General features: G+C 54.8%; 8 protein-coding genes across 8 annotated transcripts; 4 read left to right on the forward strand and 4 right to left on the reverse strand.

Annotated features, from left to right (window-relative positions):
• Positions 1–279: 279 nt before the first annotated feature.
• J4E87_008449 (uncharacterized protein) lies at positions 280–1,733 on the forward strand (the record flags this gene model as incomplete). Its single annotated transcript, XM_049380038.1, has 3 exons — positions 280–738; positions 791–936; positions 989–1,733. The coding sequence occupies 3 exons, from the start codon at positions 280–282 to the stop codon at positions 1,731–1,733; spliced, it is 1,350 nt and encodes a 449-aa protein (XP_049230307.1).
• Positions 1,734–2,629: 896 nt separating this feature from the next.
• Positions 2,630–4,341, forward strand: J4E87_008450 (uncharacterized protein; the record flags this gene model as incomplete). The annotated part of the gene is made up of 3 exons (XM_049380039.1): positions 2,630–2,803; positions 2,854–3,339; positions 3,391–4,341. 3 exons carry the CDS (start codon positions 2,630–2,632, stop codon positions 4,339–4,341), a joined length of 1,611 nt encoding a protein of 536 aa, XP_049230308.1.
• A 175-nt stretch (positions 4,342–4,516) lies between these two features.
• On the reverse strand, positions 4,517–6,164 carry J4E87_008451 (uncharacterized protein; the record flags this gene model as incomplete). The annotated part of the gene is made up of 3 exons (XM_049380040.1): positions 4,517–5,030; positions 5,159–5,903; positions 5,969–6,164. 3 exons carry the CDS (start codon positions 6,162–6,164, stop codon positions 4,517–4,519), a joined length of 1,455 nt encoding a protein of 484 aa, XP_049230309.1.
• A 662-nt stretch (positions 6,165–6,826) lies between these two features.
• J4E87_008452 (uncharacterized protein) lies at positions 6,827–8,546 on the reverse strand (the record flags this gene model as incomplete). Its single annotated transcript, XM_049380041.1, has 6 exons — positions 6,827–7,429; positions 7,479–7,733; positions 7,820–7,852; positions 7,900–8,032; positions 8,086–8,323; positions 8,378–8,546. 6 exons carry the CDS (start codon positions 8,544–8,546, stop codon positions 6,827–6,829), a joined length of 1,431 nt encoding a protein of 476 aa, XP_049230310.1.
• A 616-nt stretch (positions 8,547–9,162) lies between these two features.
• J4E87_008453 (uncharacterized protein) lies at positions 9,163–10,905 on the reverse strand (the record flags this gene model as incomplete). The annotated part of the gene is made up of 3 exons (XM_049380042.1): positions 9,163–10,458; positions 10,514–10,633; positions 10,696–10,905. 3 exons carry the CDS (start codon positions 10,903–10,905, stop codon positions 9,163–9,165), a joined length of 1,626 nt encoding a protein of 541 aa, XP_049230311.1.
• A 688-nt stretch (positions 10,906–11,593) lies between these two features.
• GLN1 (glutamate--ammonia ligase) lies at positions 11,594–13,216 on the reverse strand (the record flags this gene model as incomplete). Its single annotated transcript, XM_049380043.1, has 4 exons — positions 11,594–12,616; positions 12,984–13,076; positions 13,130–13,162; positions 13,214–13,216. The coding sequence occupies 4 exons, from the start codon at positions 13,214–13,216 to the stop codon at positions 11,594–11,596; spliced, it is 1,152 nt and encodes a 383-aa protein (XP_049230312.1).
• A 3,997-nt stretch (positions 13,217–17,213) lies between these two features.
• J4E87_008455 (uncharacterized protein) lies at positions 17,214–17,756 on the forward strand (the record flags this gene model as incomplete). Its single annotated transcript, XM_049380044.1, has 1 exon — positions 17,214–17,756. The coding sequence occupies one exon, from the start codon at positions 17,214–17,216 to the stop codon at positions 17,754–17,756; it is 543 nt and encodes a 180-aa protein (XP_049230313.1).
• A 1,234-nt stretch (positions 17,757–18,990) lies between these two features.
• On the forward strand, positions 18,991–22,940 carry J4E87_008456 (uncharacterized protein; the record flags this gene model as incomplete). Its single annotated transcript, XM_049380045.1, has 2 exons — positions 18,991–21,465; positions 21,513–22,940. 2 exons carry the CDS (start codon positions 18,991–18,993, stop codon positions 22,938–22,940), a joined length of 3,903 nt encoding a protein of 1,300 aa, XP_049230314.1.
• Between the last annotated feature and the right edge of the window lie 2,284 nt (positions 22,941–25,224).

The following is a 25,224-nucleotide window of genomic DNA, read 5'->3' on the forward strand; positions in this document are numbered from 1 at the left end:
TAAGACATCATTTGGCAGGCCGTGCCATCTCGGGCCTACTCTAGATTGTTTTCTTGCAATGCGTTTTACGAATGCGAGCATGTTGCGAATGCGAGGGTCATGGACGAATGCGCAAGGTAGTATATACATCTCCTGTCCGTTGCCCGTAATACTCCGCTATCCATCCTTGGCTTCCATTCTTTAAGCACTAGTCTGTTGTTCAGTTTTGCTTGATTGACTTCAATTCACACCGAACTCTTCGCCCCTGTATTCCAATCTCGCCAAGACGAAACCGACAAGATGCTGTCCAAGCTGGCCTTTTTCCTTGCTTCTTCCAACGTTGCTTTCTCTGCACCAAGTCTCGACCCCCGTCAGGCAGTAACCATTGCCGTGGACTCCAGTAAGACCTTCCAAACGATTGACGGTTTCGGTATCTCCGAGTTCTACGGTCGCGCTGGAAACATCAAGTCTCTGGCAGCGGCTGCCCAGAAGCAAACTCTTGACCTTCTCTTCGATCCTACTACCGGCGCAGGCTTCAACATCCTGCGCAACGGCATTGGCTCTGGCCCTTCCAGCGGCTTCTCTATTGAGCCCAACAGCCCCGGATCGCCCACTGGAACACCAAAGTACCAGTGGGATGGCTCCGACAACAACCAGGTTTGGTTGACGAAGCAAGCGCAAGCCCGCGGCCTCAAGACCATCTATGCCGATGCTTGGTCTGCTCCTGGGTTCATGAAGACCAACGGTAAAGACTCAAACGTAAGTACAACTACCCAAACGGGGTTTGGAAGCGATGGCTAACGTGCTCTAGGGAGGAAGCCTTTGCGGTGTCGATGGCACATCCTGCGGCAACTGGACCCAAGCTTACGCCAACTACCTCACACAATACGTCAAATACTACAAGCAAGAGGGTATTGACGTGACCCACCTTGGCTTTTTGAACGAGCCCGACTACACGTAAGTCTTTCACATGTCTTCGTGTAGATGATCTTTTACTGACGGATTGTAGCACCGCCTACTCTTCCATGCGATCGACCGGACAGCAGGCCGCAGACTTCATCAAAGTCCTCGCTCCAACCGTCAAGGCCTCTGGTCTAAAGGTGAAGCTCACCTGCTGCGACGCCACCGGGTACAACGCTCAGAAGGCCATGCTTCCAGGACTCGCTGCAGTCGACTCCCTATACGACGTCGTTACCACCCATGGATACACCTCCGACCCCACAGCTCCCTTCGCTACTTCCAAGCACATGTGGATGACTGAGACTGCGGATCTCAGTGGCAAGTGGACAGCCAGCTACTACACCAACGGCGGTGCCGGCGAAGGTCAGACCTGGGCCACCAAAATATACACTGCTCTTGTCGACGCAAACTTCTCGGCATACCTCTACTGGGAAGGCGCTGAGGATGCTGGCACCAACCCTACCAACTCTGTTCTCATCGATATTCATGGCGGAGTCGTTGCTCCTTCCAAGCGCTTCTGGGCTATGGCACAGTGGAGCCGCTTCGTCAAGCCTGGTGCTGTTCGCGTCAGCGCTGGTGGCAGGACTAGCACGCTCAAGACATCTGCTTTCAAGAACACTGATGGCTCAGTTGCTGTGCAGGTCTTGAACACTGGCGCGTCGGCAGTGACTGTCAGCATCACCGGTGTCTCCGGCAAAGCGTCTGCGTTCATTACCAACGAGAGCCACGGGCTTGATGCGATGACCGGAAACAGCGTGCCCGCACATTCCATGGTTACTTTCCTTTACAAGTAGATGTTCTCTCCGTGAGAGTTCATACTTCTCCAGCTTCGCAAGTATGGTCTTGCTTTTACGAAGCTGTTACCTTCTGTTCTCCTAGTGTTGACTCACCCCGTTTCCTTGTATATAATTATTATAAATTGTTCAATCGCTGCCATCTTCATTACCTAGGTAGTGCGCCATTGCATATGAACTTGTATCCAAACGGGAGTTTTTTCCGGGGTGCTTTCGACTGATCCTTGACTTCAGCGAGGACATCGCCATCTCGTTGGCTTGCGCAGTACCTGAGTAGCACTACATCGAGATGCGGGATGGAGCGGCCGGTAAAAAGAAGGACGGCCGCGAACTTTGCGGCGCTATGTACGAGATGAGCTTAGTGGCGGGGAAGCCGTTGATGCCGCTAGTGGCTGCCGCCCTGCACCCGACCCTGCCAAAGGATCGATGTAATCTCAGTCAACTGCAGTGCTGCGGCGTAGCTGTATCTACGTACGGTACATCTATACGCAGTATTCCTCGACGAGCGACGGAAGAGTATTGCTCGACATGCTCGTCGCTGGTCATACACGTCCGATACCGAGGAGCCACATACCTTCCACCTACTTAGGGATCATCTCGCAATTTCATGGCAAACAATTAGACCAAGTATCTTCTCCGCGGCCTGACGGCAAGAATCTCACCACTAGGCATGCGGTACGGCACGCGTGCAGAGGGCTAGGCTACAACCGACCCGACCCCTGCGCTGGCTTTTGGGCATGCAGCAGCTCATGTTCGTTTGCGCGGTTCAACGCTCTTCACATGGGCCGTTGCAACTGAGTAATATGACCCCAAGCCGTTGTGTATCTATAAAGACGGTCTTCGCGCTTCCTTCCTTGAGAATCCTGTAGTCTCTTCCGATCCCCAAACCGGTCACGATGCGGCTGTTGTTCCCCTTTGCGACATTGCTCTCGTCCGTGGCGTCTCAGTTTTTCGAGCCTGCCGAATTCAGCGTCACCGAGGCTCTCCTCGATCAAGGCATCAACGTCTCCGCACTGCCAGAGTTAGCCGGCCTTGCAGATCGGTCATCCAACCTGGCCTGCAACATCGTCGTGAGTATCTTCAAGCAAGTAGCTGAGAACTAAGGCTAAATCACAAACAGTGTTCTTCCCTGGAGGTCGTCTACGGAAACAACTCTGTCGAGTTTCAAGATGAGGCCGGATATTCCGCGTTCACATCCAGCTTCTGGTCTGGAATCTCGGCTGAGGTCAGGCCATACTGTATCTTCAAGCCCTCGAGCCCGGCCGCTGTTTCGGTAGTGGTACTTCTGTCTCGGCTATCGAAATGTCCGTTTGCCGTCAAGTCGGGTGGTCACAGTGCGTTCGCCGGCGCAGCTACTATCGAGGGAGGCATCACTGTATCTTTTGAGAACATGAAGGGCATCGAGCTTTCGGAGGACAAGAAGACCGTCGCAGTTCAACCAGGGAATGTATGGGGTAATGTACTTACCGCTTTGTCGACCACTGGTGTCACAGTCGTATCTGGACGTATTGGTGATATTGGGGTTGGCGGACTCACCCTCGGTGGCGGCATATCGTTCCTCACGAATGAGTACGGTCTAGCTTGTGACAACGTCGCTAGCTATGAAGTAAGCTTGATGCGCAAACCTACGATATCGTACTTCTCTAACATTGACCAGGTTGCCACGGCAAGCGGCGTCATGGTTACGGCAAGCCCAACGACCTTCTCAGACCTCTACTGGGCTCTTCGCGGTGGCGGCAACAACTTTGGCATCGTAACCAGCTTCAACTTGACGACAAAACCCCTCGACAACGACCAGATCTGGGGAGGCACCCGCACTTTCACAGAAGACAAATTCCCGGATGTAATCAAGGCGTGGGTGGACCTCACGTTCAACTCGGCACAAGACCCCAAGGCCGGTAGCTGGGTTGCCTGGCTGGACAAGGGCGCAAAGCTTGCTTCAACTGAACTCTGGTACGGCGCACCAGCTGGTAACGAGTCGGCGATTCTCGCACCTTTCTACAATATCACTGCCGTAGCTGATAGCACGAAAACGCGAGGCCATGCTTCTTACGCGATCGACAACGAAGCGACCAACAAGTATGGGCTTCGTGAGGTCTATTACGTTATCTCAGTCAAGGCCTCCTACGAGATCGCCGAACGCTCCGTGGACATCTTCTACGACTCGATCGGCGCGCTTTCCGCCGTCGAAGGCGCATATCCCGTGCTCATCTGGCAGCACATCACCGACGGTTCGCTCAAAGGCAGCACCCGCAACGGCGGCAGCGCGATGGGTTTCGACGCCAACGGCAGCCCTATTCACATCATCCAGCTAGCCTGTAGCTGGAACGATGCAGCGGATGACGACACCGTGTACCAGGTCATGTCAGACATCATGAAGGCGATCAAGAGCGATGCGGTAAAGTTGGGTGTCCAGAACGACTGGGTGTATATGAACTACGCAGCGATGTTCCAGGACGTCATTGCAAGTTATGGGTCGGACAGCAAGAGTAAGATGAAGACTATTGCGAGCAAGTATGATCCGAAAGAGGTGTTTCAGAAGCTGCAGCCGGGGTACTTCAAATTGGATCGCGCGCCGGTGCCTGATGCAAGGTACTTCTCGTATTAGTGCAACATCGGAGAGTGTTAGGTGTAGATACCCATACTTGAGCTTGCAATACTAGCAATAGGCAAGACCATCATCATAATCTTTTCATCTATGTCTACTGTGCGACATGCAAACTGATCTATAGATAATAGCATGTTGACGAGCGGTACAGGATCGGGCAGGTAGGAAATGGCTCTTAGTCAAAGCTGGGGCGATGATCTGCGTACCTGGATTGTACGGTCTTGAAGTCCACTCCTTCTTCCTCAATCACACCCTCTAGGGTTCTCTTCCAGTGCAACTCCCAGTCTTCTTTCGGTCTGCCCCGCAATATGGAATAGATGTACTCGCATTCCTTCTCGAATTCGTCAAGGGTACCCATGATGCACGGGAACTTCACGAGAGAGTCGTACGAGAGGATTTGTCGCACCGATACTGGAAGCAATTCCGGGTTGCTGAAAGCGGCGTCGTCTTCATGTGCGAATGCCAGCGCCAGATCGTCTCGTCGTGAGAATGGATCGCATTGGTCGCGCGTACAGACCACAGCTGCAGAGTACAATGCTGCGACAGCTTTGACTCTATTCCAGATGAGCTGCACAGTGTCGTGAGGACCAACGAAATGGGTCTTGACGGAGAGGCGGCCGGTTCTATCCCAAGAAAGGCTTGTCGCTTCGTTGATCCAAGTGATTGTGCGAAGCACGGCATCTTGAACCCTACACTCAGTCCAGAATTGGTCGAGCCTATCGTTTGTGATCATCTGTGCAAGTCTCCCATAATCATGCGGAAATCTACCCGTTGATTAGCACACGATGCAGTGAGTCGGGCTCCTTGGGTCACTTACACGCAGTGCCAAAGGTCGACGTGTCTGACCACCGACAGCGCGGGGATTTCGTCGAAAACGTGGAGTAGACCCCGTAGGTGACATTCCGGAAGAGCTGCACACTTCTCTTCTTCCGTTATCTTGATATCTCGCATTTGCTTGCGATGCTGAGGATGCAGTGCGTTCAGAAAGCGGACAGCTTGTGACGCGGCTGATTGGAAGTATCGGAGATCCGGCAGGTCATCTTTCCAATTGGGCCACCCGATCGGATTTGACGTTTCGAACAGATCGCGCACTGTGATGATCTGCTCGTCTGTAGGTACAATCCAGGGTCGCCACTGGGTATTAGCAATTGTCGAGCGCATCTCATTGAGTCTTTCAGCGCTCAGATCTGCTGCGGAGCGTATGTCACGGTTGCGTCTGAAGATTGACTCTTTTGCGACACGACCTAGGACTAACCATCTCCTGTCCATTGAGATCAGACGAACACCACGCTTGCCTGGTCCATGTGTAATGATGAAACCGAGAACATCCAAGCACCAGCCTTGCGATCTGACTTGTTCTACAAAGTCGGCGTAAGAAGTCAGTCCCAAGAGGCCATCTTGTAGGACACCGCGATCATGAAAGGTCAGCGACTGTGCGCTACCCATGACAGCTGCAAGAGGTACATAGATGTCATTTTTGATTTTCATGATGCGTCCGAGGATATCGCCAATGCAGCTGTTTGGATACCGCTTCAAGACATATACCATGTGCTGTTCGGGAGCTGTCACAAAGCAGTTAGTATGATTAGATTAGGTAGAGTTTTACGTCAACCACGAATTGACTTACATTGTGTTGTCGCCGCAAGTGCAAAGATCTCTTCCTGTAATAGATGCAGTCTCTCCAGAAAGAAGTCGTACTTGCCAGCCTGAGACCACGCATCCCAAATATTAGACCCCTCCTGCGAAGCCTTGATCTCTTGAAAGGGCTTGAAGACCACTTCATTCACCCTGAGTGGTAGATCTCGCATCTCGCTGGCGACCATCTTGCAGGTCCACATCAAGCTGAAATCGAGGATCTGGCCACTGGAACACCGAAGCTTGTTGGTGAGGGGAGAGTGGGCGTAACCCCCAGTTTCTTGCAAGTAGTATGTGTAGATTTCATCGCGAAGTTCCCGGGGTAGGCTTAGAAGGCGCGATTGTAGCTGCTGGGAAGGGGTCTGCGATGTCATGATATTGTCTCAGTTCTGATGTCGGTGGCAGTACTTGTGCCGGCAAAGCCGTGGAAGGAGGGTATTTATCATAAATTGTAAGATAACACAGTTTTGTAAGGACAGCTGGCTTCCAACATGCGCCAGGCGGTAGCAGCAGATGTTGTTGCCTTGTGCGCTTGTTGTTCGGGCTCGCTGGTACTTCGACCGAAATTGGTTTAGCGGCTCTGCCGTCCCGGCAGTCTCAGGTGCCGGTTCTAGGTGCGCAATTCCGTACCTAGGTAGCGAAGCACCTGAACCCAGCATTAAGTTGAAGCTGACTTCACAAAATATCGAAAGTTGTAACCTGGCCCTATATCGCACATCGAGAGACATAGCGCTCGAGCTAGAAGCAAGTTCGTGCCTCTAGAACCATCCAACCACCACCATGCGCGTCTTTATGAGTTAAATATAACGACCAGACGTAAAATCTCTAAATCTGGTACTCCCTTCTTCTCTCAAACCTGGAACCTCCACCTCGGATGCCGATCCCCCAACTTAACATCCTCCACACTATCATGAAACCCGCCCGTCTCGGGCCTCTCTAACAACACCCTCTCCTTCTCCGCATTCTCCCTCTTCAACAACACCCACAACGCGCCCACAACCACTAGATTCAAACACAAATACCCCAGCGCAAAGCTATGCCCAAGCACATATCTCGGCCCAGAGTTCGCGCGATACAACTGCGTCCCCAGCACCGCCCCCAGATTACCAATACTAATCTGCATAGCGTTGGCCGTTGCGCGCTTGGTTTGCCCGCTGACGTTGATGGCGGGCCAGCAGAGGACTAGGGCGACGGAAGGGTAGATGCCGATGGCTGCGAAGAAGGTTCCCACGTAAGACACGCCAGGGCGTGCTTTGGGATCGGTGTTGGCGAGGAGGATGATGTAGCCGATGATTGCGACGGTGGAGGTGGTGAGGATGAAGAGGGCACGCCGGGCGTAGCGTTCCGAGAGGATGGCCCAGAAGATTGTGAAGAGGGTTGCGACGGCGTAGGGGGGGATGGTGAGGAGCTGGGATTGGGCGGATGTGTAGCCCATGTCGCGGATGATTGTTGGCTTGAGGGACGTTAGAGTGGTGTGCACGTTTCGGAATTGGCTGACTTACAAGGAATAGGGATAGAGTGTACAGTGGTAAACTCATGGTGTGAAAGGCGAAGGCGTAGAGCCAGATTTTGACGTCTTTTGCGGCTAGCAAGACCTCCGCCCAGGAGAACGCTTCGTCGTTCGTTGCGTCGCTGTCGGCTTTGAGACGCGCTTGCACGAACGCTCTTTCTTCTTTGCTGAGCCAGCTGACGGTGGCGGGGTAGTTTGAAATGAACCAGTACGCAATGACGCCGATGATTATGGTGAGCAGACCTTCCTATGTTGCTGTTAGTGACGAACTCATGAGCAGGTTGGTGGGCGTACCAAGATGAAGATCCATCGCCACCCAGCGTATCCCCCCACGTTACGCATATGTGCAATGCCATACGCTAAGATCTGTATTCGTCAGCTTGTCTCTCGTATCCGCAAGAGGGATAGCATACACCACCAAAAGCCCCAGCGAGCGAAGCGCAGCTAAAAAACAGCGAAATGCGATACTGTCGCTCATTGCGCTTATACCACATACTCAAATAATACACCACGCCAGGGAACAGCCCCGACTCTGCCATTCCCAGACTACAGATGATCAGCCGTTGTCGCACTATTAGTGTCTTTCTCGGGCTACTCACAAGAAGCGCACCGCAAAAAACCCCGACAGGTTCTGCGTAACGCCCATCAGCGTAGCCACAACACCCCACACCACCGTCAGCGTAGGCAACCAGAACTTCGGCGTTGTGCGTTTGAGAACGATGTTGCAGGGTATTTCGAAGAGGACGTAGCCGATGAAGTAGAGGGTTAGGCCGGTGAGGTATTGGTTGCCTGTCATACCGAGGTCGGTTGTAAGGCCTTCGATACGTGCGTTGGCGACTGGGTTATTTGTTAGTATATTTTCATCAGCGCTGGGAAGGATGAAGTCTGTACCATTGCTGCGATCGAGAAAGCTGAGCAGGTACAAGATTGACACCGCGGGCAGGAGTCTCAAATCCAAGGTTCTGAGTAACTTCTTTTCGTTGATGGTGCCTGGGACAATTTCTACGTCGCTCGCGGAAGAGGTCGATGCAGCGGGTGCATCGTTCTTCTCCGAAGCCATCGTCACGTTCGCACTGGTTTCCACGCGGAAGTATCGAAACGTGAAATATCCCTCCAACGACGCCCGGGCACCAAGCTCTTCTTATCAACCCACTACCGTCGCATTCCTCGTAGCTCGCAATGATGCAAGAACGTGGGTCCATCAGTCAATCAGCTCAAGCCGCGGCAGCGTCATGCCCCAGGCCGGACGGGCAAACCTCAGGCACAACCGTGAACGCTCATTGGAGCGCATGGCAACCCGCTTCCAATGCGAGATTTGCTGCGTTCTGACAGGGCGATCGTCCTCGGCTTTACTGCACTGCATGGCGGCGTGTTGCAAGGGCTTATGAGTTGGGGTTGTACACGAAATCGAGAGGTGGTATGTCGTGATTGCACTAGCCGCTTGGGGCATAGACCCGGATGGACCACGTTGTTATTTGCTAGATAAGATACGTGACGATAGGGCAGGTAGGTGGCTGATGTTTTACTTGCTGGGTCTGCGGTGGAGGACTTCGGTTTCACCGTTTTGTGGGTCAGCGCTGGCATGCTTTGACGTGCTGTACTTTGGACCGATGTTCGCATAAGAGCGGGGGAACGATTGGTACCAGGATGGTTTGCTCGATGAGTCCTCTAATGCGCTACCGTTTCCCTTTTCCTCCGATAATGCCAATACCCCTAATGAAGAAAACAACAACAGCCGTAGACGCAACACTCATACCAAAGTTAAACCAAGCCGTCGTCCTAATACCCACCTTAAGCGCGTCATCCCAAGGCACCGTCTTATGTCCTTCACCACCAATCTCATCCACACGCAGACCTTTCTTTCTGGCTACAACAGCCGTCTGCACAGCTGTCGCAATCGCCAGACCAATCGCCCTCCCAATCTGACCCACAGCCGTAATAAGCGCCCCTCCCAGTGAAGCATCCTCCGCCGGCAGCGTCTTCGCCACAAACAACGTGAGCACAGGGAAGATGGTATCCGCACCCGAGACACACAGTACCATAGCCGGGAAGCCATATGCCCAATACGTCGTATGTACCGGAATGGGGATTGCGAAGAGTAAGGAGGATATACTCACACAGATAGTGCTAAACGTAAGTATATAATCGCCCGGCACACGAGACAGAATCTGTCCCGTGATCGTAGCCACCAGAATCCCCGTGATGCCGTTCGGTAGAAAGCGCAGCGTGGTTTGGATAACGGAAAGGCCCTGGTAGTCCTGGAACCAGTAGGTGGCGAAGATGAGGTAGTTGTTGAAGGACGAGAAGAACAGCGCCATGAGAACATTGGCAGCAGTGAACTTGCCGTTTTTGAAGATACTCATTTTCATCAACGGCCGTCTCTCTGTCTTGTGCTCGAGGTAGTGCTGCCAGAAGCCGAATGCGCCGATGATGATTAGTGAGAGCACGATGAGCACGGGTACCCACGGCGTACTCCAGCCCACGACATTGCCTTCCGAAAGCGCGAATACGAGGATAACGAGACCGATGGTGATGAGCGATCCGCCGATCCAATCCACCGTGTTGCGCAAGACGGGTTCAGGCCCCAACGGCGGAATCGGGATAACGAAGTAACTCGCAACCGTAGAGATCCCCGCGATAATCCCAAACAACCAGAAAACCCACTGCCAGTCGAGGTACTCGCCCACGACACCACCAAAGATGTTGCCCAACACGCCACCAAGTGGGGCTCCAGCACCGAAACAGCCAAAAGCGATGTCTTTGGTCTTGCCGGGTGGGAAGGTAGAAGCGAGGATGCCGAGAGCGGTTGGTGCCATGGCGGCGGCAGCGAGACCCTGGAGGCCGCGGAAGATGTCGAAGCCGATTTCATTGGGGATGAAGGGCGTTATTATGGATGTGAGTGTGAAGGCTGCGGAGCCCCAGAGGAAGATCATTCGTCGGCCGTAGACGTCTGCTAGACGGCCCCATAGTAGCTGAGTGAGCGGGTTAGGGAAGGGTAGATATATGAGAGAGATTCAGAAGACATACCAGGAAGCAGCCAAATGTAAGATTGTAAGCGGAGATAATCCACTGCTGACGACTAACCGGAATATCCAATTCCTCCCCGATGGTAGGTAGGATGATAACCGATGCTTGAACCGCCATCGTCTATCACAAGTCGATCAGTCTTCTTCCTCTCTTCTCCAACAAAAATCGTCGGGCATACTCACACTCAAAAACGGCGCCGCAGCAATCGTCGTAACAAGCGCCACACACCGTGCCTTCGAAAACGGCAAGCGCTCAGAAGCCGATGTATCCACAGCCACAAGTCCATTATCTTTCTCTGCATCATCCGTGGTCTGGTGTGTCGCGGTGACCACCCGTTCCAGATCCGTGACGCCTTCCACAGGCTCGGGGGTTCTCTCTTCGCGCTTCGACATCTCCAGAACACACTACAAAAGGTTTCATATGACAGTCGACTGTTTCCGCTATGCTTCCAGTGGGGTACCCCATCTTTATAAACGATAGAAGTCTGGGGGAAAGAATATGCCGAGTTGCTCGCTTGCCGACCGCCACAAACGCGCCTTTGCTATTTCGGTTAAGGGTTTATCCGGGGGTGTGCAGGTGGAAAAGGTAGGCAAAAGTATGACAGCGAGCTCTTGGTGTATGACGAATGCCAGTGGGATGCGGAAAAGGAATCCTGATCTGCGAAAGCACTCGTATAAAGATGTTCTTCGTGGTGGTAGTGTAGCGGGAGGAATGGTCTTACTTTCCACCAATCGCAGCGGGCTTATATCAGCAGGGACTAGTCGTAGATGCTCGCTGTCGGTATAGTAGCGGCTGCATGTCAACGAGCGCAAGAGAGAATGGCGGCATGCGACACTAGATCATCGATCAAGATACGAAGTCAAGACAGTGGACATAAATTCATTGCTCGTGCTATTACGTTCCAGTTCCATTCCAAGTCGTCAAGCAACCTCAAACGATGTATGCAAGAGGGAGAAACGCGACCGAACCACTGTTGCCCAAGAGCCAGCCATCAAAAGACGGCGGCGGCGACATCATCATCAAACAAATAGTCTAAGCGCGAAAGGGGGTATGAAGAAGAGGGAGCAAAGAAAGATTTGTTTATGGCTTGTGGATGTCAATGACCATCTCGGTCTCGACAGTTTCCGCCTTCTTGGCGAACCTGGCGACATCGGCGCCCTCGACCTTGCCGTACATGGTCTCGGCGATTATGCCGGTGATCTGGTATGGGTCACCGTTGGAGGCCGGGCGGCGGTCCTCAAAGTAGCCCTTGCCCTCGGCTGCGACGGCGCGGGGGATACGGACGGAGGAACCGCGGTTGGCGACGCCCCAGGTGAACTTGTCGTAGGAGGCAGTCTCGTGCTTGCCGGTCATGCGGAGCTGGTTGTCTGAGCCGTAGACGGCCATGTGCTCGGCTTGGCGGGTGGACAGCTTCTCCATGGCGGCCTCGATGGCCTTCATGCCGTTGTCGCCACGAGTCTCGTTGGTGGAGACGTTGGTGTGCAGACCGGCACCGTTCCAGTCACCGGGGATGGGCTTGGGCGCAAAGGTAACCTTGGCACCGAACTCCTCAGCGACGCGGTGGAGAAGGAAGCGCGACATCCAGAGCTGATCACCGAGCGAGATGTCGGGGCAGGGACCGACTTGGTACTCCCACTGGGCGGGCATGACCTCGGCGTTGGTGCCGGAGATGGCAATCTCGGCGTACATGCAGGCCTTGTAGTGAGCCTCGACAATGTCACGGCAGAAGACCTTGCCGGTACCGACACCGCAGTAGTAGGGGCCTTGAGGGGCGGGGAAGCCGTTCTTGGGCCATCCGTAGGGCCAGCCAAACTCGTCGAGAAGGGTGTACTCCTGCTCCAGACCGAACCAGAAGCCGTGCTCCTTGTGCTTCTCGAAGATGATGGCGGCGTCGTGGCGGAAGTTGTAGGCGTTGGGCGAGCCATCCGACATGTACGTCTCGCACATGACCAGGACGTTGTCGCCCAGACGGAAGGGGTCGGGGTAGTATGCAACGGGGCGGAGGTAGACGTCCGAGTTGTCGCCGGGCGCCTGGCCCGTCGACGAACCGTCAAAGTTCCATTCTGGGAGATCCTTCAGGCTCTCGACCTTCGACTTGAGCGTCTGCGTGCATGTCAGTATGAGCCTCGGGTAATCGGAATGTAGTCGGGTGGGATAAGGGAACGACGTCACTGCGGGCTGTGGCTGGTGGTGGGGTGCGATAAGAAGGAACGCCAAAACTTCCGGCAGAAGGAGCGATTGGCGCCATGTGCGTCACACATGCAGACCACCACGCTCGCGACTCCAGTCGTCGAATGGCTTCTCCAGATTGTGTATCGCACGGCGCGTCGCAGCCAGTTGCTGCTCTCGGCTAGAAACCTCGAACCGCAGACTAGACCGATCCGCAGCCGTAGCGTGGTGCAAATGCCGCGGTATATCGCAGAGATCGTGGAGATCGGGTTGAAGGATCGGAAAGCTGGAAGTTGCTCACCTTTGACTTGGAGCGGATTCCGTTGGAACCATCTATCCAGACGTACTCGGCCATGACGGCGCCCTTTTGGGGCAGGTCGAGGTACTTCTTGAGCTGCAATGCGCGTTAGCATGTGTTTGAGTGTAGCACGCGAGCAGTAGACTTACGTTGGCCGCATTGGAAACAATCGTTGAGTTCGCCTAGAATATGGTCAGCAAGAGTCGCGTGTATGAGCAGCCGGCGACACGTACCATGACTGTGGTTGTGTATGTGTGGTGGTGAGGGAATAGCAAGTAACTCTTGACTGCGACAAGACAAGGCAGTGGAGGGGTTATAAGAGGGGTCTCTGTGTGAAGTGGGGAGTTATGATGGGCAAGTAGATAAGGATAGCGGGCCTGGGGGTCTGTTATAAGGTAAGAATGCTGGATTGCTTTGACTGTCTCGGCCTGTGGCGGGGCTAGCCGTGCTCAGATACTACTTAGGCTGGCCGTAGCCAAGAGGCGTCGCCGAACTGTTTCCGTGGGATGAAGAAGCAATCAATGTCTCTAAACGCGCGACTTTACGCCGCATCCCAGCATGCCTTGCCCACTCTGCAATCTCTAGGCTTCCGCTAGCCACGGTTGTACCGTCTCTCTGGTGATATTGTGCCCAATCTCGCGTCGCCGGTTTCCAAGGCTTACCATAGGCCCACGCGGTCTTTGTCGCGCATCGTGATGTTGGCTGACGGGCGAACGCACAGACGCACAGCCTCACCAGCTTCCGAGTTTGAGCGATTTGACGCTGGGTAGCGTCGCTGTAAGGGCAGCTAATTTTATCCAGGTACTGCCGAATTGGTCATGCCCTTCGGTCTTGGCCCGTACCAACGACAGTTACGACACACCGCTCCACACGACTATTGCTTTGCGATGGCCGTTCGTATGCATCGCCAACCTGTGCCCAACACGAGCTGCGTAACCCTGAATACCCAGACCCTGCGCGTCCACGTCTCGCGACACCTGCATGCCCAGCTCGCTGTAGTGCATAACCGTCGCGCTGGGCAGGGCGCGCCGTTGCCCGGGGTTGACATCGGGGGGCGATAAGGCCGGTTCGGGCCAATGGCTGCAGTTGCAGTTAGTCCTGCCTCGTCATGGCAGCATCACGCAAACCGCTCAACGTCGTTTCTTGTAGTCAGCATCCGAGACTCTAATAGCCTTCCGACCGGTGTGTCCGTTTTATTGTCTGGGACCAGAGGACGTGCATTATTCTAGAAGAGCGCTGGAAGTCTCTGTCGCTGGTGTCGTCTCGACTTCGATGGTACGGCTGGAGGATTCCCATCTCAACCCCACAGGTTTCCTGGCCCGCCGGCGACACAGCGCGCACGCGGCACATTCGAGTTGCACGAATTGCCGTCATCCAAATGATAATCCCTCTCCAACCCCACGATTGTGATTAATCCAGCGCGTTCGAGACATCCCGACAAAGGTAAAAAAGCCGCACAGCGACGTCGGCTCAACATTATCGTGCGTCGACGTTGGGCTTAGCGGGGTTGCGGGCGAGCCGTCGATCCGCTAGCACTGCATGCCCCCTGGCACCAGAGATAAGGGACATGGGCGAATTTCCATGTTACGTTAGCCCATCGAGTAACGCCGCCGGCCGTTGCGCCCTGGATGACATGCTTGCCCGCCAGCGACACAACAACAGCTTTTCACAATGTCAATATCTCTCAAGTAGCACCATCTGCGCAAACGTCACATCACATTTCACAAACAGCCTGACGTTTGACGTGAAGATCAGGAACCGTGCATGTGGCGGTGTCATCTCCGCTTTAGGCAAGGCTGGAGGCCCGCTCGTGTGCTGGAGCGTGGTCGAGAATGCTTGTATTTCCCCAGATGATAGCTTGCGCTGATCCAGGGAGCCTCATCTGCATGGTTCACGCCAGGCAGCCAGTCAGCCAGTGGAGTGGTGGTGCTGGACATGGACAGTGCTCACACGTGCGGCCTATACCGACTGGAGACGCAACCACCAGACATTGCGAGTCGTTCGCGAGACGACGTCTAGCTGCGCTGGGAGATATGGAGGCCAACCATCAGACGTCCCAACGTCGATCCGTTCCCACCAACGCAGCCATCGGCGAACGGTGTCTCTGCCACATGGCATTGGCCTCTGGGTTGCGTCGCTGCGATACCCGGCGTGCGCACAGAAGCAATGTGTGGCACGACCCCTCTGGTGCGGTCCGGGACGATTGATGACCTGCAGCGCGATATGGGTGTGGTGGGGTGGCAGCAACGGGTGTACCTGCAGCAGCACAGGCTACGCTGGACGAAGCGCTCGGAACGATACGGGGGAAGATTTTGGCCATGGCCGACCTCCGGGAAGCTAGGCCTCCGGAAATGGCGCCAGTAGCATGGTGTTGGAAAATCCGGGGTAGATGTTGGCGTCGCTGCCGGATGGGGGTCGATGATGCTATAGGTTATGCGCACTGATCTCGCGTTAGTCACCCGCTCACAGTCAATGGCGCAATCAGCTTCTCCGGATCACTGCCTCTGAGCTCCCGAAGATGCTGGAGAAGTGATTGTCGGCGATTCATGGTCCACTGTATCGACATGGGCCAATCATGGTGAATGCCAATGACGCATTGACGAAGTAGCAGTTGCGACGCCAAACGTCGGGTTGAACAAGGGATTGCGAGCAGACGGTTCCGCGATATTGTCTCTGTCGCTGCACAATGAAGGAGACTCACGTAGTGTTTGCGTGTTTGTACACTGGCAATATGGTATTGTCTGCGGAAGGTCAGTGTTCGTCCAATCACTCCTGTCGGCACCTCCAGGGCGTGGAATTGGTCGCTCAGATAAGACGTCCCCATCACACAGCGGTACATGTGTTATATCGAACACGTCTATCATCGGCCCTGCTGCCATTGGGGTCGTGATAGAGTTGTAGGTGAGCCATGTTGTCGGTCTCGGTTCGTCGACGGACACGCCTTGGCATGTACCTATGCTGAGGACATGGGATCAATTAACAGCAGCGAGTTCTGTTCCGATTGTAGGTACCGCCTCGCGAGTGGGACAACATGGCGGCCATTCGCTCACGTCGACGTGATGCTGCGACAGAGGATGAGAGAGAAAGCGGAGTAGGAGAAGGAAGACCGGAGTATGTCGTGGGCCACGTGCTACCTCTACCTGTTCTCAATCTGAGTGGGTTATTCCAAGATGGGCAGTATGATGGACGATTTCCTACTCCGCTCCTTCTGGCAGCGACAGACGAGACACGCGATGTCGTTCCTTCCGCCTCAGTTTCCTCGGCGCTTTGATGGGCATGGGGCAGCAGGATTCGACTTTCGCTCAAGACGGTGCAAGTGAACGACCCCCACTATAGGTCGAGCTGTGTTCTTTGGAACATGAGTACTTACCGTCCTGCACTGGTACAGGAGACCTTGGATGGTGTCGCCGGCATCCCATCGCCATTACCTGACGGACCGCGAAAGGTGAGAGCATGAACGTCCTTGGAACGCGACAAAATCTAAAGAGCAGGGAGCAAACACTCGAAAAAAGAAGATTCAATCGTGTTGTGTAGTCATGTCGTGAAGTTGGGGCATGATGAGGGGAGGAAGCTTGGGCTGCAACCGTGGCCAATGAGCGATTGCGATGGGGTAACAGCAACCACGACGCTCCTGCCCTGCGCGTTTTTCGCATCGAACTTGCGTTTGGAGACTGCGTAACAGTATGGTGTGTTGACGAGGTACTTGCAAAGCCTTACGGCAATCGCAGTGCTTATTTAAGTCCCAAAACCTGCGGATGTCCGCAAACCGGCTCGCGCGACTCAGAAAGGTGAAGTAAAGTGAGAGACTATCTGCCTGGTGGAACAGCAGGATGTATAGCTAGCTAGGCTCATGGAAGTCCATCAGTTGCGGTGGAAGACTATGCCAACGAAAGATGGGATGACTTGGTTACGTAGTCGATAGCGAATCCATTGCATCCTAAGCATGCACTCACGAAAGAGTTCCTGTAATCGAGGAACATGTCAGAAGAAGGTGAAGGCGGAAGATCTGCGGTTACCCGATACGGACATGAAGGCAGGCACGCTTTACCCTCCCACTACGCGCACGAAATGTTTCTGGCAACAGCACTCTCACTTCCTGCTCCCTTGACAGCATCTTCAACTCGAGTCTTGCGCGCTTTCTCGCTACCAACATCGAGATAGCGGGGCTGTTTCGACAGTGAGTACCACACGACGTTCACTGAATCACTCACTGACCAAAGACTTGATAGAGCCATGGCTGACAGCGACACTCACGACGATCACGGGGAGCCCCCCAATGCGCGACACCACGCGGGCCGCGACAACGTCTTGCAGCCCTCCAAGTCTGGCAGTGACGATGCATCCAGTCCCGAAGCATGGCCTCTAGAGAGTCTCGCGGGGATAAAAGCACATGGCGACCAGTTCGTCCAAGAATACATACGTCTATGCAAGCTCCGCCCCAAGACTCGTTCGGGCAGTCTCCTCTCTTCGTACCAGGATATCATCAATGCAGTAGCGCGATATGTAGAGAGGGTCAAGATTATGGAGGCCACCATGAGCACCAAGGCGGAAGAGACAGCTCAAGAGAAGAAGACGTCACAGCCACCAGACCTTCCCGCGGACTCCAAACTACCCTTACGGGACGATGACTATCTTCCTCCGCACGACCGTGATGGAGCTCAGGACACGACAGCAATACCTGAAGATGTATCAGCTATTACGGATGTTCCAGTGCTCAAAGACAAGATCGGTCAGGCACAGTCAGGCATTGTGGGCGCGGGACAGATGAAGAAGTGATTGAGTGGTTGCAGCTTGGACTTCGCCGTGACACAAGCAGGTGGACTATCAAGACAAACTCGTGGGAGCCTCGCTTAGGGGGGAAGTCATCGAGGAGGACTAGGAGGAATGGTTCTGTACTTAGCAGCACATACAAGTAGGGCCAACATACCAGACCGACTTCGTGTTATTCGCTGCCTATACTCTGTCAACTGTTTCATAAAGGATTAGGATGCACAACAATGTAGACCCCAACTTTGGATGTATCCTAGGCAACGGACGTAGGAAGTGGCGTAGTTCTGCTAATTAAATTGAAAAAGTAGCTGCACGACTTGTGGTAGCTTGAAATCCGCCACTGACGCAGAGTGTGGTGGAGAAGCTAGTCGCGGCTGCCCTAAAAGATGTTTTTGTAGATGTGACTACATCCTCACGATCTGCACTCTCAGAACGGCGACGCCTTCCATGCTAGCCCAGCCTATACAAACTGCAGTATGCCGTACTTTGTCGAGAACCGTGGTTGTCCAGCCCAGCCCCTGAGATTAGCGAAAGGATGCGCTGACTCGTCGCGAACCACGTCTGCGGGACGCGTGACCCTGGGTCGGCAATACAGGCCTGGAGGTGTCTGTCGCAGACGTGTCTTGTGTGACGGTCTCGCGCCGAAAACACGGCGACATTGTTTCGCAGCACGATAATATCCGTCCCGGGGATGCAGGGTGGCTGTTGAGCAAAAAGAAAAGCTGCAGGTACGGCGAGCGTGGTGCGCGAAACAGAGACGTGGTCCTGGTCCCATGGTGCGACGACTCCACCTTGAGTGGCCACACTTTGGTAGACAGCTACTAGACATGTACTGTAATATGTAGAGCGGCTTTACGCCGGCGTGGCACAAAGCCTGTCTTCGACTCTCTTGCTGTGGAGGGCGAGAAGCCACTTCGGACTACGGGCAAAGCAGCTAGGCCAGGGCACATTGCAGGAGACTACCGTCCAGGATCGCCGCTGGGATGTCTCTCACAAGCCGTGACAACCCCGATTCTGGTCTGATACTCTTTTGCTCGCCCAATCTCCCATCTGCCGTTTGCCCGTGCTTTTGCCCGTTCTCTTGCTGCTTGAGTGTCGAATTCATGACAGCAATACCGTAACTTTGTGGTAGTAGTAGCGTGGAGCGCTGTACTTTTCTTCGTGCGCATCGGCTGCAGCCATATTACTCTGCCTAATCGATATCCCCGTTTCCCGACGTGCATGCTCGACCTCCTGCGCCATGCATCGACACGCCCTGTCCGAGACGACTGGCATGGCGGGAATGGCCTCGTCGCGCTCGTCGCGGAGCCACAGCTTCAGCAGCGACAAGACGCCCTCGCTGGCCAGCTCCGTCACCTTCCAGATGCCCACGACGGTGCGGCCTGCGCCGGCCTACATTGCGGCATCCGTCGCCTCGCAGACAGTCACCGACCACCACAATGCCCAGCTGCGCGACCAGGACGCCGACACAGACGAGCTGCAGAACGCCATCTTCTCGGAACAGGCATTGGCCCTCCTCAATGCCTTCCTCGACCACCTGCTCTTCGCATTCCTCTCTAGTGCGCGCTCGCCAGCCCTGACGGCCATCCGCCCCGCCGTATCCGACGTGCTCAAGCCGCGACTGGCCCGCGATGCCATTGAGGCGGCCGACGAGGAGCTACAGGGTCTGCTGGCCGGCGAGGACGACGACGAGCTCTCCACAGCGCATCTTAGGGCTGCCGAGCGGTGGGACGTGGAGAAGGTGTGGAAGCGCACCCGCCTGCGCATCATGGTCTACACCCGCCTGGGCGAGCTCGAGGACGAGGACGAGGAGCGCTATGTCCAGCAGGAGCGCGGCCTCAGCATGGACGACGACGAGGACGACGAGGCTGGGCTGGTCGCCTGGGCCTCTGCCATCTTCCTCACCTCCGTCATCGAGTACGTGGCCGAGCAATTACTACTCGTCGCTGGCTCGGCGGCCTTTTCGCGCATGGCAGCGCGGATGAAGAAGCTGGCCCAGCAGAACGACGACCAATCGCAGCAGCTCATCGAGCGTCTGATCATCGAAGAGCCCGACGTGGAGAAGATTGCCCTCAACTCGGCGCTCGGCAGGCTCTGGCGGACGTGGAGGAAACGCGTGCGCTCCCCCATCACGCCCATGTCCCCGCGAGGTGTCCAGCAAGCCCCAAGCTACTCGAGCCTGCACCACCGCAAAGCCAGCCGCGAGACCATCAACACCGTACACAGCGAGCATGAGCCCCTGCCCGAACACCCCCCTACCGAGACCGACATCGCCGCCAACATACCCCTCCCCATCGGCGACAACGACGTCAACGAGATCGAGGTGCCTGGCCTGGCGCCCACATACGAAGACGGGGCGGAGGGCTCAGGCATGCAGACGCCCGTCCAGCGACCCCAGCGGCCGTCAAGTGTCCTTTTGTTGTCTTCTCTTGTAGAATCCTCTATCAAGAGCAACAGGCCCCGTCCCTTGTCAATGCCGCTGCGTCAGGCACCCCAGTTCACCATGCCCCCACAAGCTGAGGAAGAGGATACCCCCCTACAAGCAACAGAGGAGACTGCAGAAGATGCTGAGGATCAACAAGATGAGTCGTCCGAGGAAGATGCCTCCATGGTGGCATTCGCAGCGGCCACTGGCATGGGCTTCCGAAGGAGCGCAGTTGGGCCGTCGCAGGAACCAGAGCATCAAGCTGAGAAGGTCGAGGAGACTGAGAAGACTGAGCAGGCAGACGAGACGCACGAGGCGACCCCCGAAAGCCCACCCCAGGTTATGCGGTCCAAGCGAATGTCAATCGAACGACCCGGCCCTCCAGGACTGGTCCGCACGTTCTCAACCCGCAGTTCGAGCCTCAAATCACCCGTTGGAACACCCTTGGCAACACCAAAAGCCCCTGTCCACTCTGAAGGGCGATCCTATCTCGACGACGAGCCATCAGACGACGAGCCGGAGCAGCATCGTGCCATTGGCGTCGCGCGAACATCGGACAGCGTTATACGGTCAGCGTCGAACTCCCCCAGCGATTCGCCCCATGAGCGCAGGAGACCGGGCAGTGGAGGCTACGTTGAGGTGCCACCTCGAGACTTCACGCCGACGTCGCTCACATACAGCAATACCCCCTCGCCGGATAGCAAGCCCAACGTGCCAGACCATTCCGTGGCACGCAAAGAGGTCAACAGAAGGTCCTTCACTGGTGCCGAGTTAGTCCCAGGCCCCGCCGCGTACGAAGGTCCCACCAGCGCACCGAGGAGACAGGATCTAGCTCGCTCAGCCTCGCGTGGTTCGTCACTACCAGCGCTGCAGGAAGTTGAGAGCAACACTCCACAGCACAAAAGGAAGACACCGTCGATTCACACGAGCCGGAGCGTGCGTACCTCGGACAGTCCCAGGCGAAGTCCTACTTCTGCGACTGACACATCCGAGCGACGAGCGACGAACCGCCTATCTACAGACGACTCGGCTCGTTCTCCGCATGTGGCCGACAAATCATCTTCGGACAACTCTTCGCTGAAGCGCGGCACATCGACCTCATCCTCTCTTCGGAAGCAGGGCGCTTATCCCGTCGTCTCAAGCGGACGGGAGTCCATTGGAAGCCACCGCTCCCGTGGACTGAGTGGTCGCATGTCTGAAGAAGACCGCGCCCGCGAATTCGACTCTTTGGTCAAAGGACAGGATACGGTAAAGTTTACATTAACCCCCGAAAGCGTGCGAACTGCCGATGTAAGTCGTGCTTGCTTCCCTGGATCACATGTGCTAATGATCTATAGAAGGAATCCCCCGTCGTGAAGAAGGCGGAACTACGAAGGCCCTCCGCATCTTCCGTAACTGTGTATCCCCGCGTCAATGCCGAAGACAAGTCGTTTGGCACTGCGAATCTGCCCAATACCACAGCACCGAGAGCCAAGGGACCTACTGCCGCCAATCACAAGCCTTCACCCAGTCGGAAGGTGGTTACCAGGCCGCTTGCAAGAGATCCAAAGATCGAGTCTGAGTCCATGCGTGACTTTGCTGACTTTATTCGGTCCACCGGTCCTTCCCCAGGACAAGAGAAGCCCGTGCAGCCCTTTGTCAACATCAGTGGGAATGGTCAAAAGTCGGGCAACCAGTCGACATCGTCTCTCGGACGTAAGATGTCCATGTCGAAGCAGTCCAGCGGCGCCAACGGATCAGCTACACGTGCACGCCCGAACATGGAGCCGCGCAGTCCCGCAGGTCTAAGCACCGGCAACGGTGACTTGATCGACTTCATTCGCCAAGGCCCACCCGACGCAAACCACGGCCAACCCAGAATCCCGCGAAACGTCGCGCCCTTTCGTACAACCGTCGACTCCGACCAATTCGAGACAATGCTCGGTGGCCACGGCAACGTCGAATCAGCATACGGCTCCGCATCCTCAACCCTAGAATCAAAAGACAGCACGCAGACTATCAACTCCCGCACCGGTCTCATCCCCTCCCCCAGCGTCGTCCAGCCCGCTTACTCCAACCAACCCCAACAACTCACCGGCAGCATGTCCGGCCCCGATGAACCGCACATCACGCGCACTCGTCGCCGCGTTAAGGACCCTTACGCCATCGACCTGTCAGACGAAGACGAGGACGACGAGGATGAAGACGAGGACCAGTTAACGGCTCTTCCTACGCCGACTAACCAACACCCGCCCCAGGTGCAGGTGCAAAGACACCAAGCACCGGAAACTAAGCGACCGCAACCCCCACGACAGGAGAGTCTGATGGATTTCTTAAATGGGATGGAGCCTCCGTCGACTAGTAAACCCCAACCTTTTATGCTCAGCGAAGAAACTATCGCTGCTGCGCGTGCGCGTGCGGCCGCTTCTTCGAATCCTTCGCTGTCATCTGCCACATCCACTCCTCGCAATAACTACGGTAACGGTAATGGTAACAGTAGTGCCCCAGCATTCGGTTCCATATCCTCCTCCAACTCCTACTCTGGTTCTGGCATGAACAACAAAGCCAGATTGCAAGCTCGCGCTCCTGCTGTCGCTGATAATATCCGCGGCGGCGGTGGTGGTGGTGGATCGAGAACAGCAACGAGTGACCTCGCCGACTTTTTGAAGAATAGCGGGCCCCCGGAGATGCCGCCGCCACGGCAGGAAAGGAAGGATGAGGGCAGGGAGGAGAAGAAGAGTAAGAGGTTTTGGAGGAGGGGGAAGACGTATGGAGATTTGCCTTAGGTTTGAGAGGGGAGGGTGAGAGGGAATGGGAAGGGATGGGAGGGGAGGGAGATGAGAGGGGATAGGATGGGGAGGGGAGGGATAGGTGATGGTTTTGTGACTTTTTTATTCTTGGATACCCGGGTTTTGGTCTTGGTGTTAGTGTTGGTTTTTGGGGGTGTGGGATAGATGGTAGTAAGGCGGGCTTGGATATGATGGTGGTGGTGGTAGTCAGTCCTTCTTTTGATACGAGTTCGTGTTGTGTGTGTGTAGGTGTGTGGATGTGTGTATTTGTTGGCCTGGCCCGCTCATATTGACTTGTAATGAATCATGGTTTTTATTTATAATGATATTATTTCTTTCTCTCGTTATCAAACGGAAAGTTGAAGTAAGATGGGTGGTGGGATGTATGAGTACTGTGTTGTTTGAAGAGATAAGACGAGACTCAGCTCCAAAACGGACTCATACTGTCCCCCTGATTTGATGTGCGTTGTTGGCCTGATGCCGATGCTGATGCCGCAGTCGTCCCAGTCGTCCCAGCACTGTTCGGTACACTTATCTTGTCAGCCAGCTTGATTTTCTAGAAAAGACAAGCTGAGAGGGAAAGAGAAGAACAACGTACGTAACCTCTCTCAACCTCGCGTCTGTGGCTGGGGTACCGGGTGTGCGACTATACAAATCGACGACGTAGCCTACGATTTGGATTTCTTTTCGCACGTAGGGGCTAGCTTTGAGAGCCTGGATGTCGGTTCTGATAGTGTCTTCAGGAGCGGATGTGAGGTGTGTACACCCTAGGTGGAGAGGGACGCGCAAGTTAGGGGGGTTGCCTTTCTTGCTACCTAGGTATGCGTGAATCATGAAGACATACCGGCATGTCCCATCACAATCACCAACCCCAACGGCGTACTTTGATCAGCCCAATAGATGCCGTTGACAACGTCCTGGGTAACACGCGCACCATTTGTGGAGTGGACTGTGGCGTGCGTGGTGTTGAAGTGGTGGGATGGGTGGAGGAGGGCAGATGTACTGGATTCTGTGCAGCAGACTAGCATTGTTAGTAGGTAGTCGCCTGTATGCTCGGACATGAGATAGAGACTGAGAAGCAGAGGTGATGGCGTGACTTACTGATGAAGAGGCCGCCGGATGTTGACATGGTTGGAAATTGAGTAAGTGAGAAAGGGGGCGAAGGCGAGTGTGCTGGTATGGAGGCGTCGAGTAAGATATAGACAATCTCTCGATGTTGCTGTAATAATGAATCTCAAACTGAACAGACACACTTCTCCCTCAACACTCCTCCTCCTTCTTATATCATCTCTCACAATACCACACCAACACCCATACCTTCCTCCAGACCAACCACAGCAATCCATCCCAACTCCCCTTCACCCATCCTGCCCACGTAATCAGCACATAACTACAACATACCGCCACTCCCTCTTTCCTTCTCCTTCCTCACCATCTCCAGCTGACCAAGCATCCTATCTTACCTTGCCTCTTCCTTCTTTCCCTCCTCTTCTTCGCCTCCCGCTCGTCCTCAGCTCGGTCCAGTTGATTACACATACCTTACTCCCCCCATATCGACACCATATCAACAAGAGAGAGGAAAAGGAAAAGGAAAGGCCAAGATGGCGTGCATACACGTTCTAGACGTCCCGCACGTTGGCGCCAGTGTATCTACAGATCGGAGATATGTACGGTAGACTAGCATGCTTAGTTCTTGTCTGAAGCAAGCGCCTTGTTAACGCGAGAAAACCGGTGGCCGATGTTGTAGTCACAAGCATACTCAGCGTGAATGGATGGATGGACGAGCGGAGGTATCAACGCCATAACCTTCGCTACGTTTAGCAAGCAACTCAAATACTTACCAAGTGATATTTCAGTGTGGGTGTGATAACGCTCAACACCCACATCCACCATCTTCGTCCTCAGTATCTTCGTCCTAAGTCCCCTCGGCCCCGAACTCGGATATCGCATCGCAAAATGCACCCGTACGAAGTAGACCGAACCTGCATGAAGCCACCGACCCTACCCTGCCCATCTCCTATTGGCCCACCCTTTCCCACGTTTACTCTTTTGCGTCTAGTCAGGTACATGTGTATTTGTGTAAAATCGCATCATCACCTCTATCGCATTACCAACCCTTCTATGCTGCCTTCCATCCTGCATCATCCTGCATGGCGTCATACGCACCACTTTACGCCATGATGACGCTTTTCCTGAAGAGGAAAGGCACGATGCATGCAACCTTGGAAGTGACGGAAACGGGCTAGTGGGGTAAGCTGACGGGTTGCTGAATAACACGACT

Source organism: Alternaria ethzedia (genome assembly GCF_023757985.1).
Source record: "Alternaria ethzedia strain BMP 0044 chromosome Unknown scaffold_26, whole genome shotgun sequence".
Taxonomy (NCBI): domain Eukaryota; kingdom Fungi; phylum Ascomycota; class Dothideomycetes; order Pleosporales; family Pleosporaceae; genus Alternaria; species Alternaria ethzedia.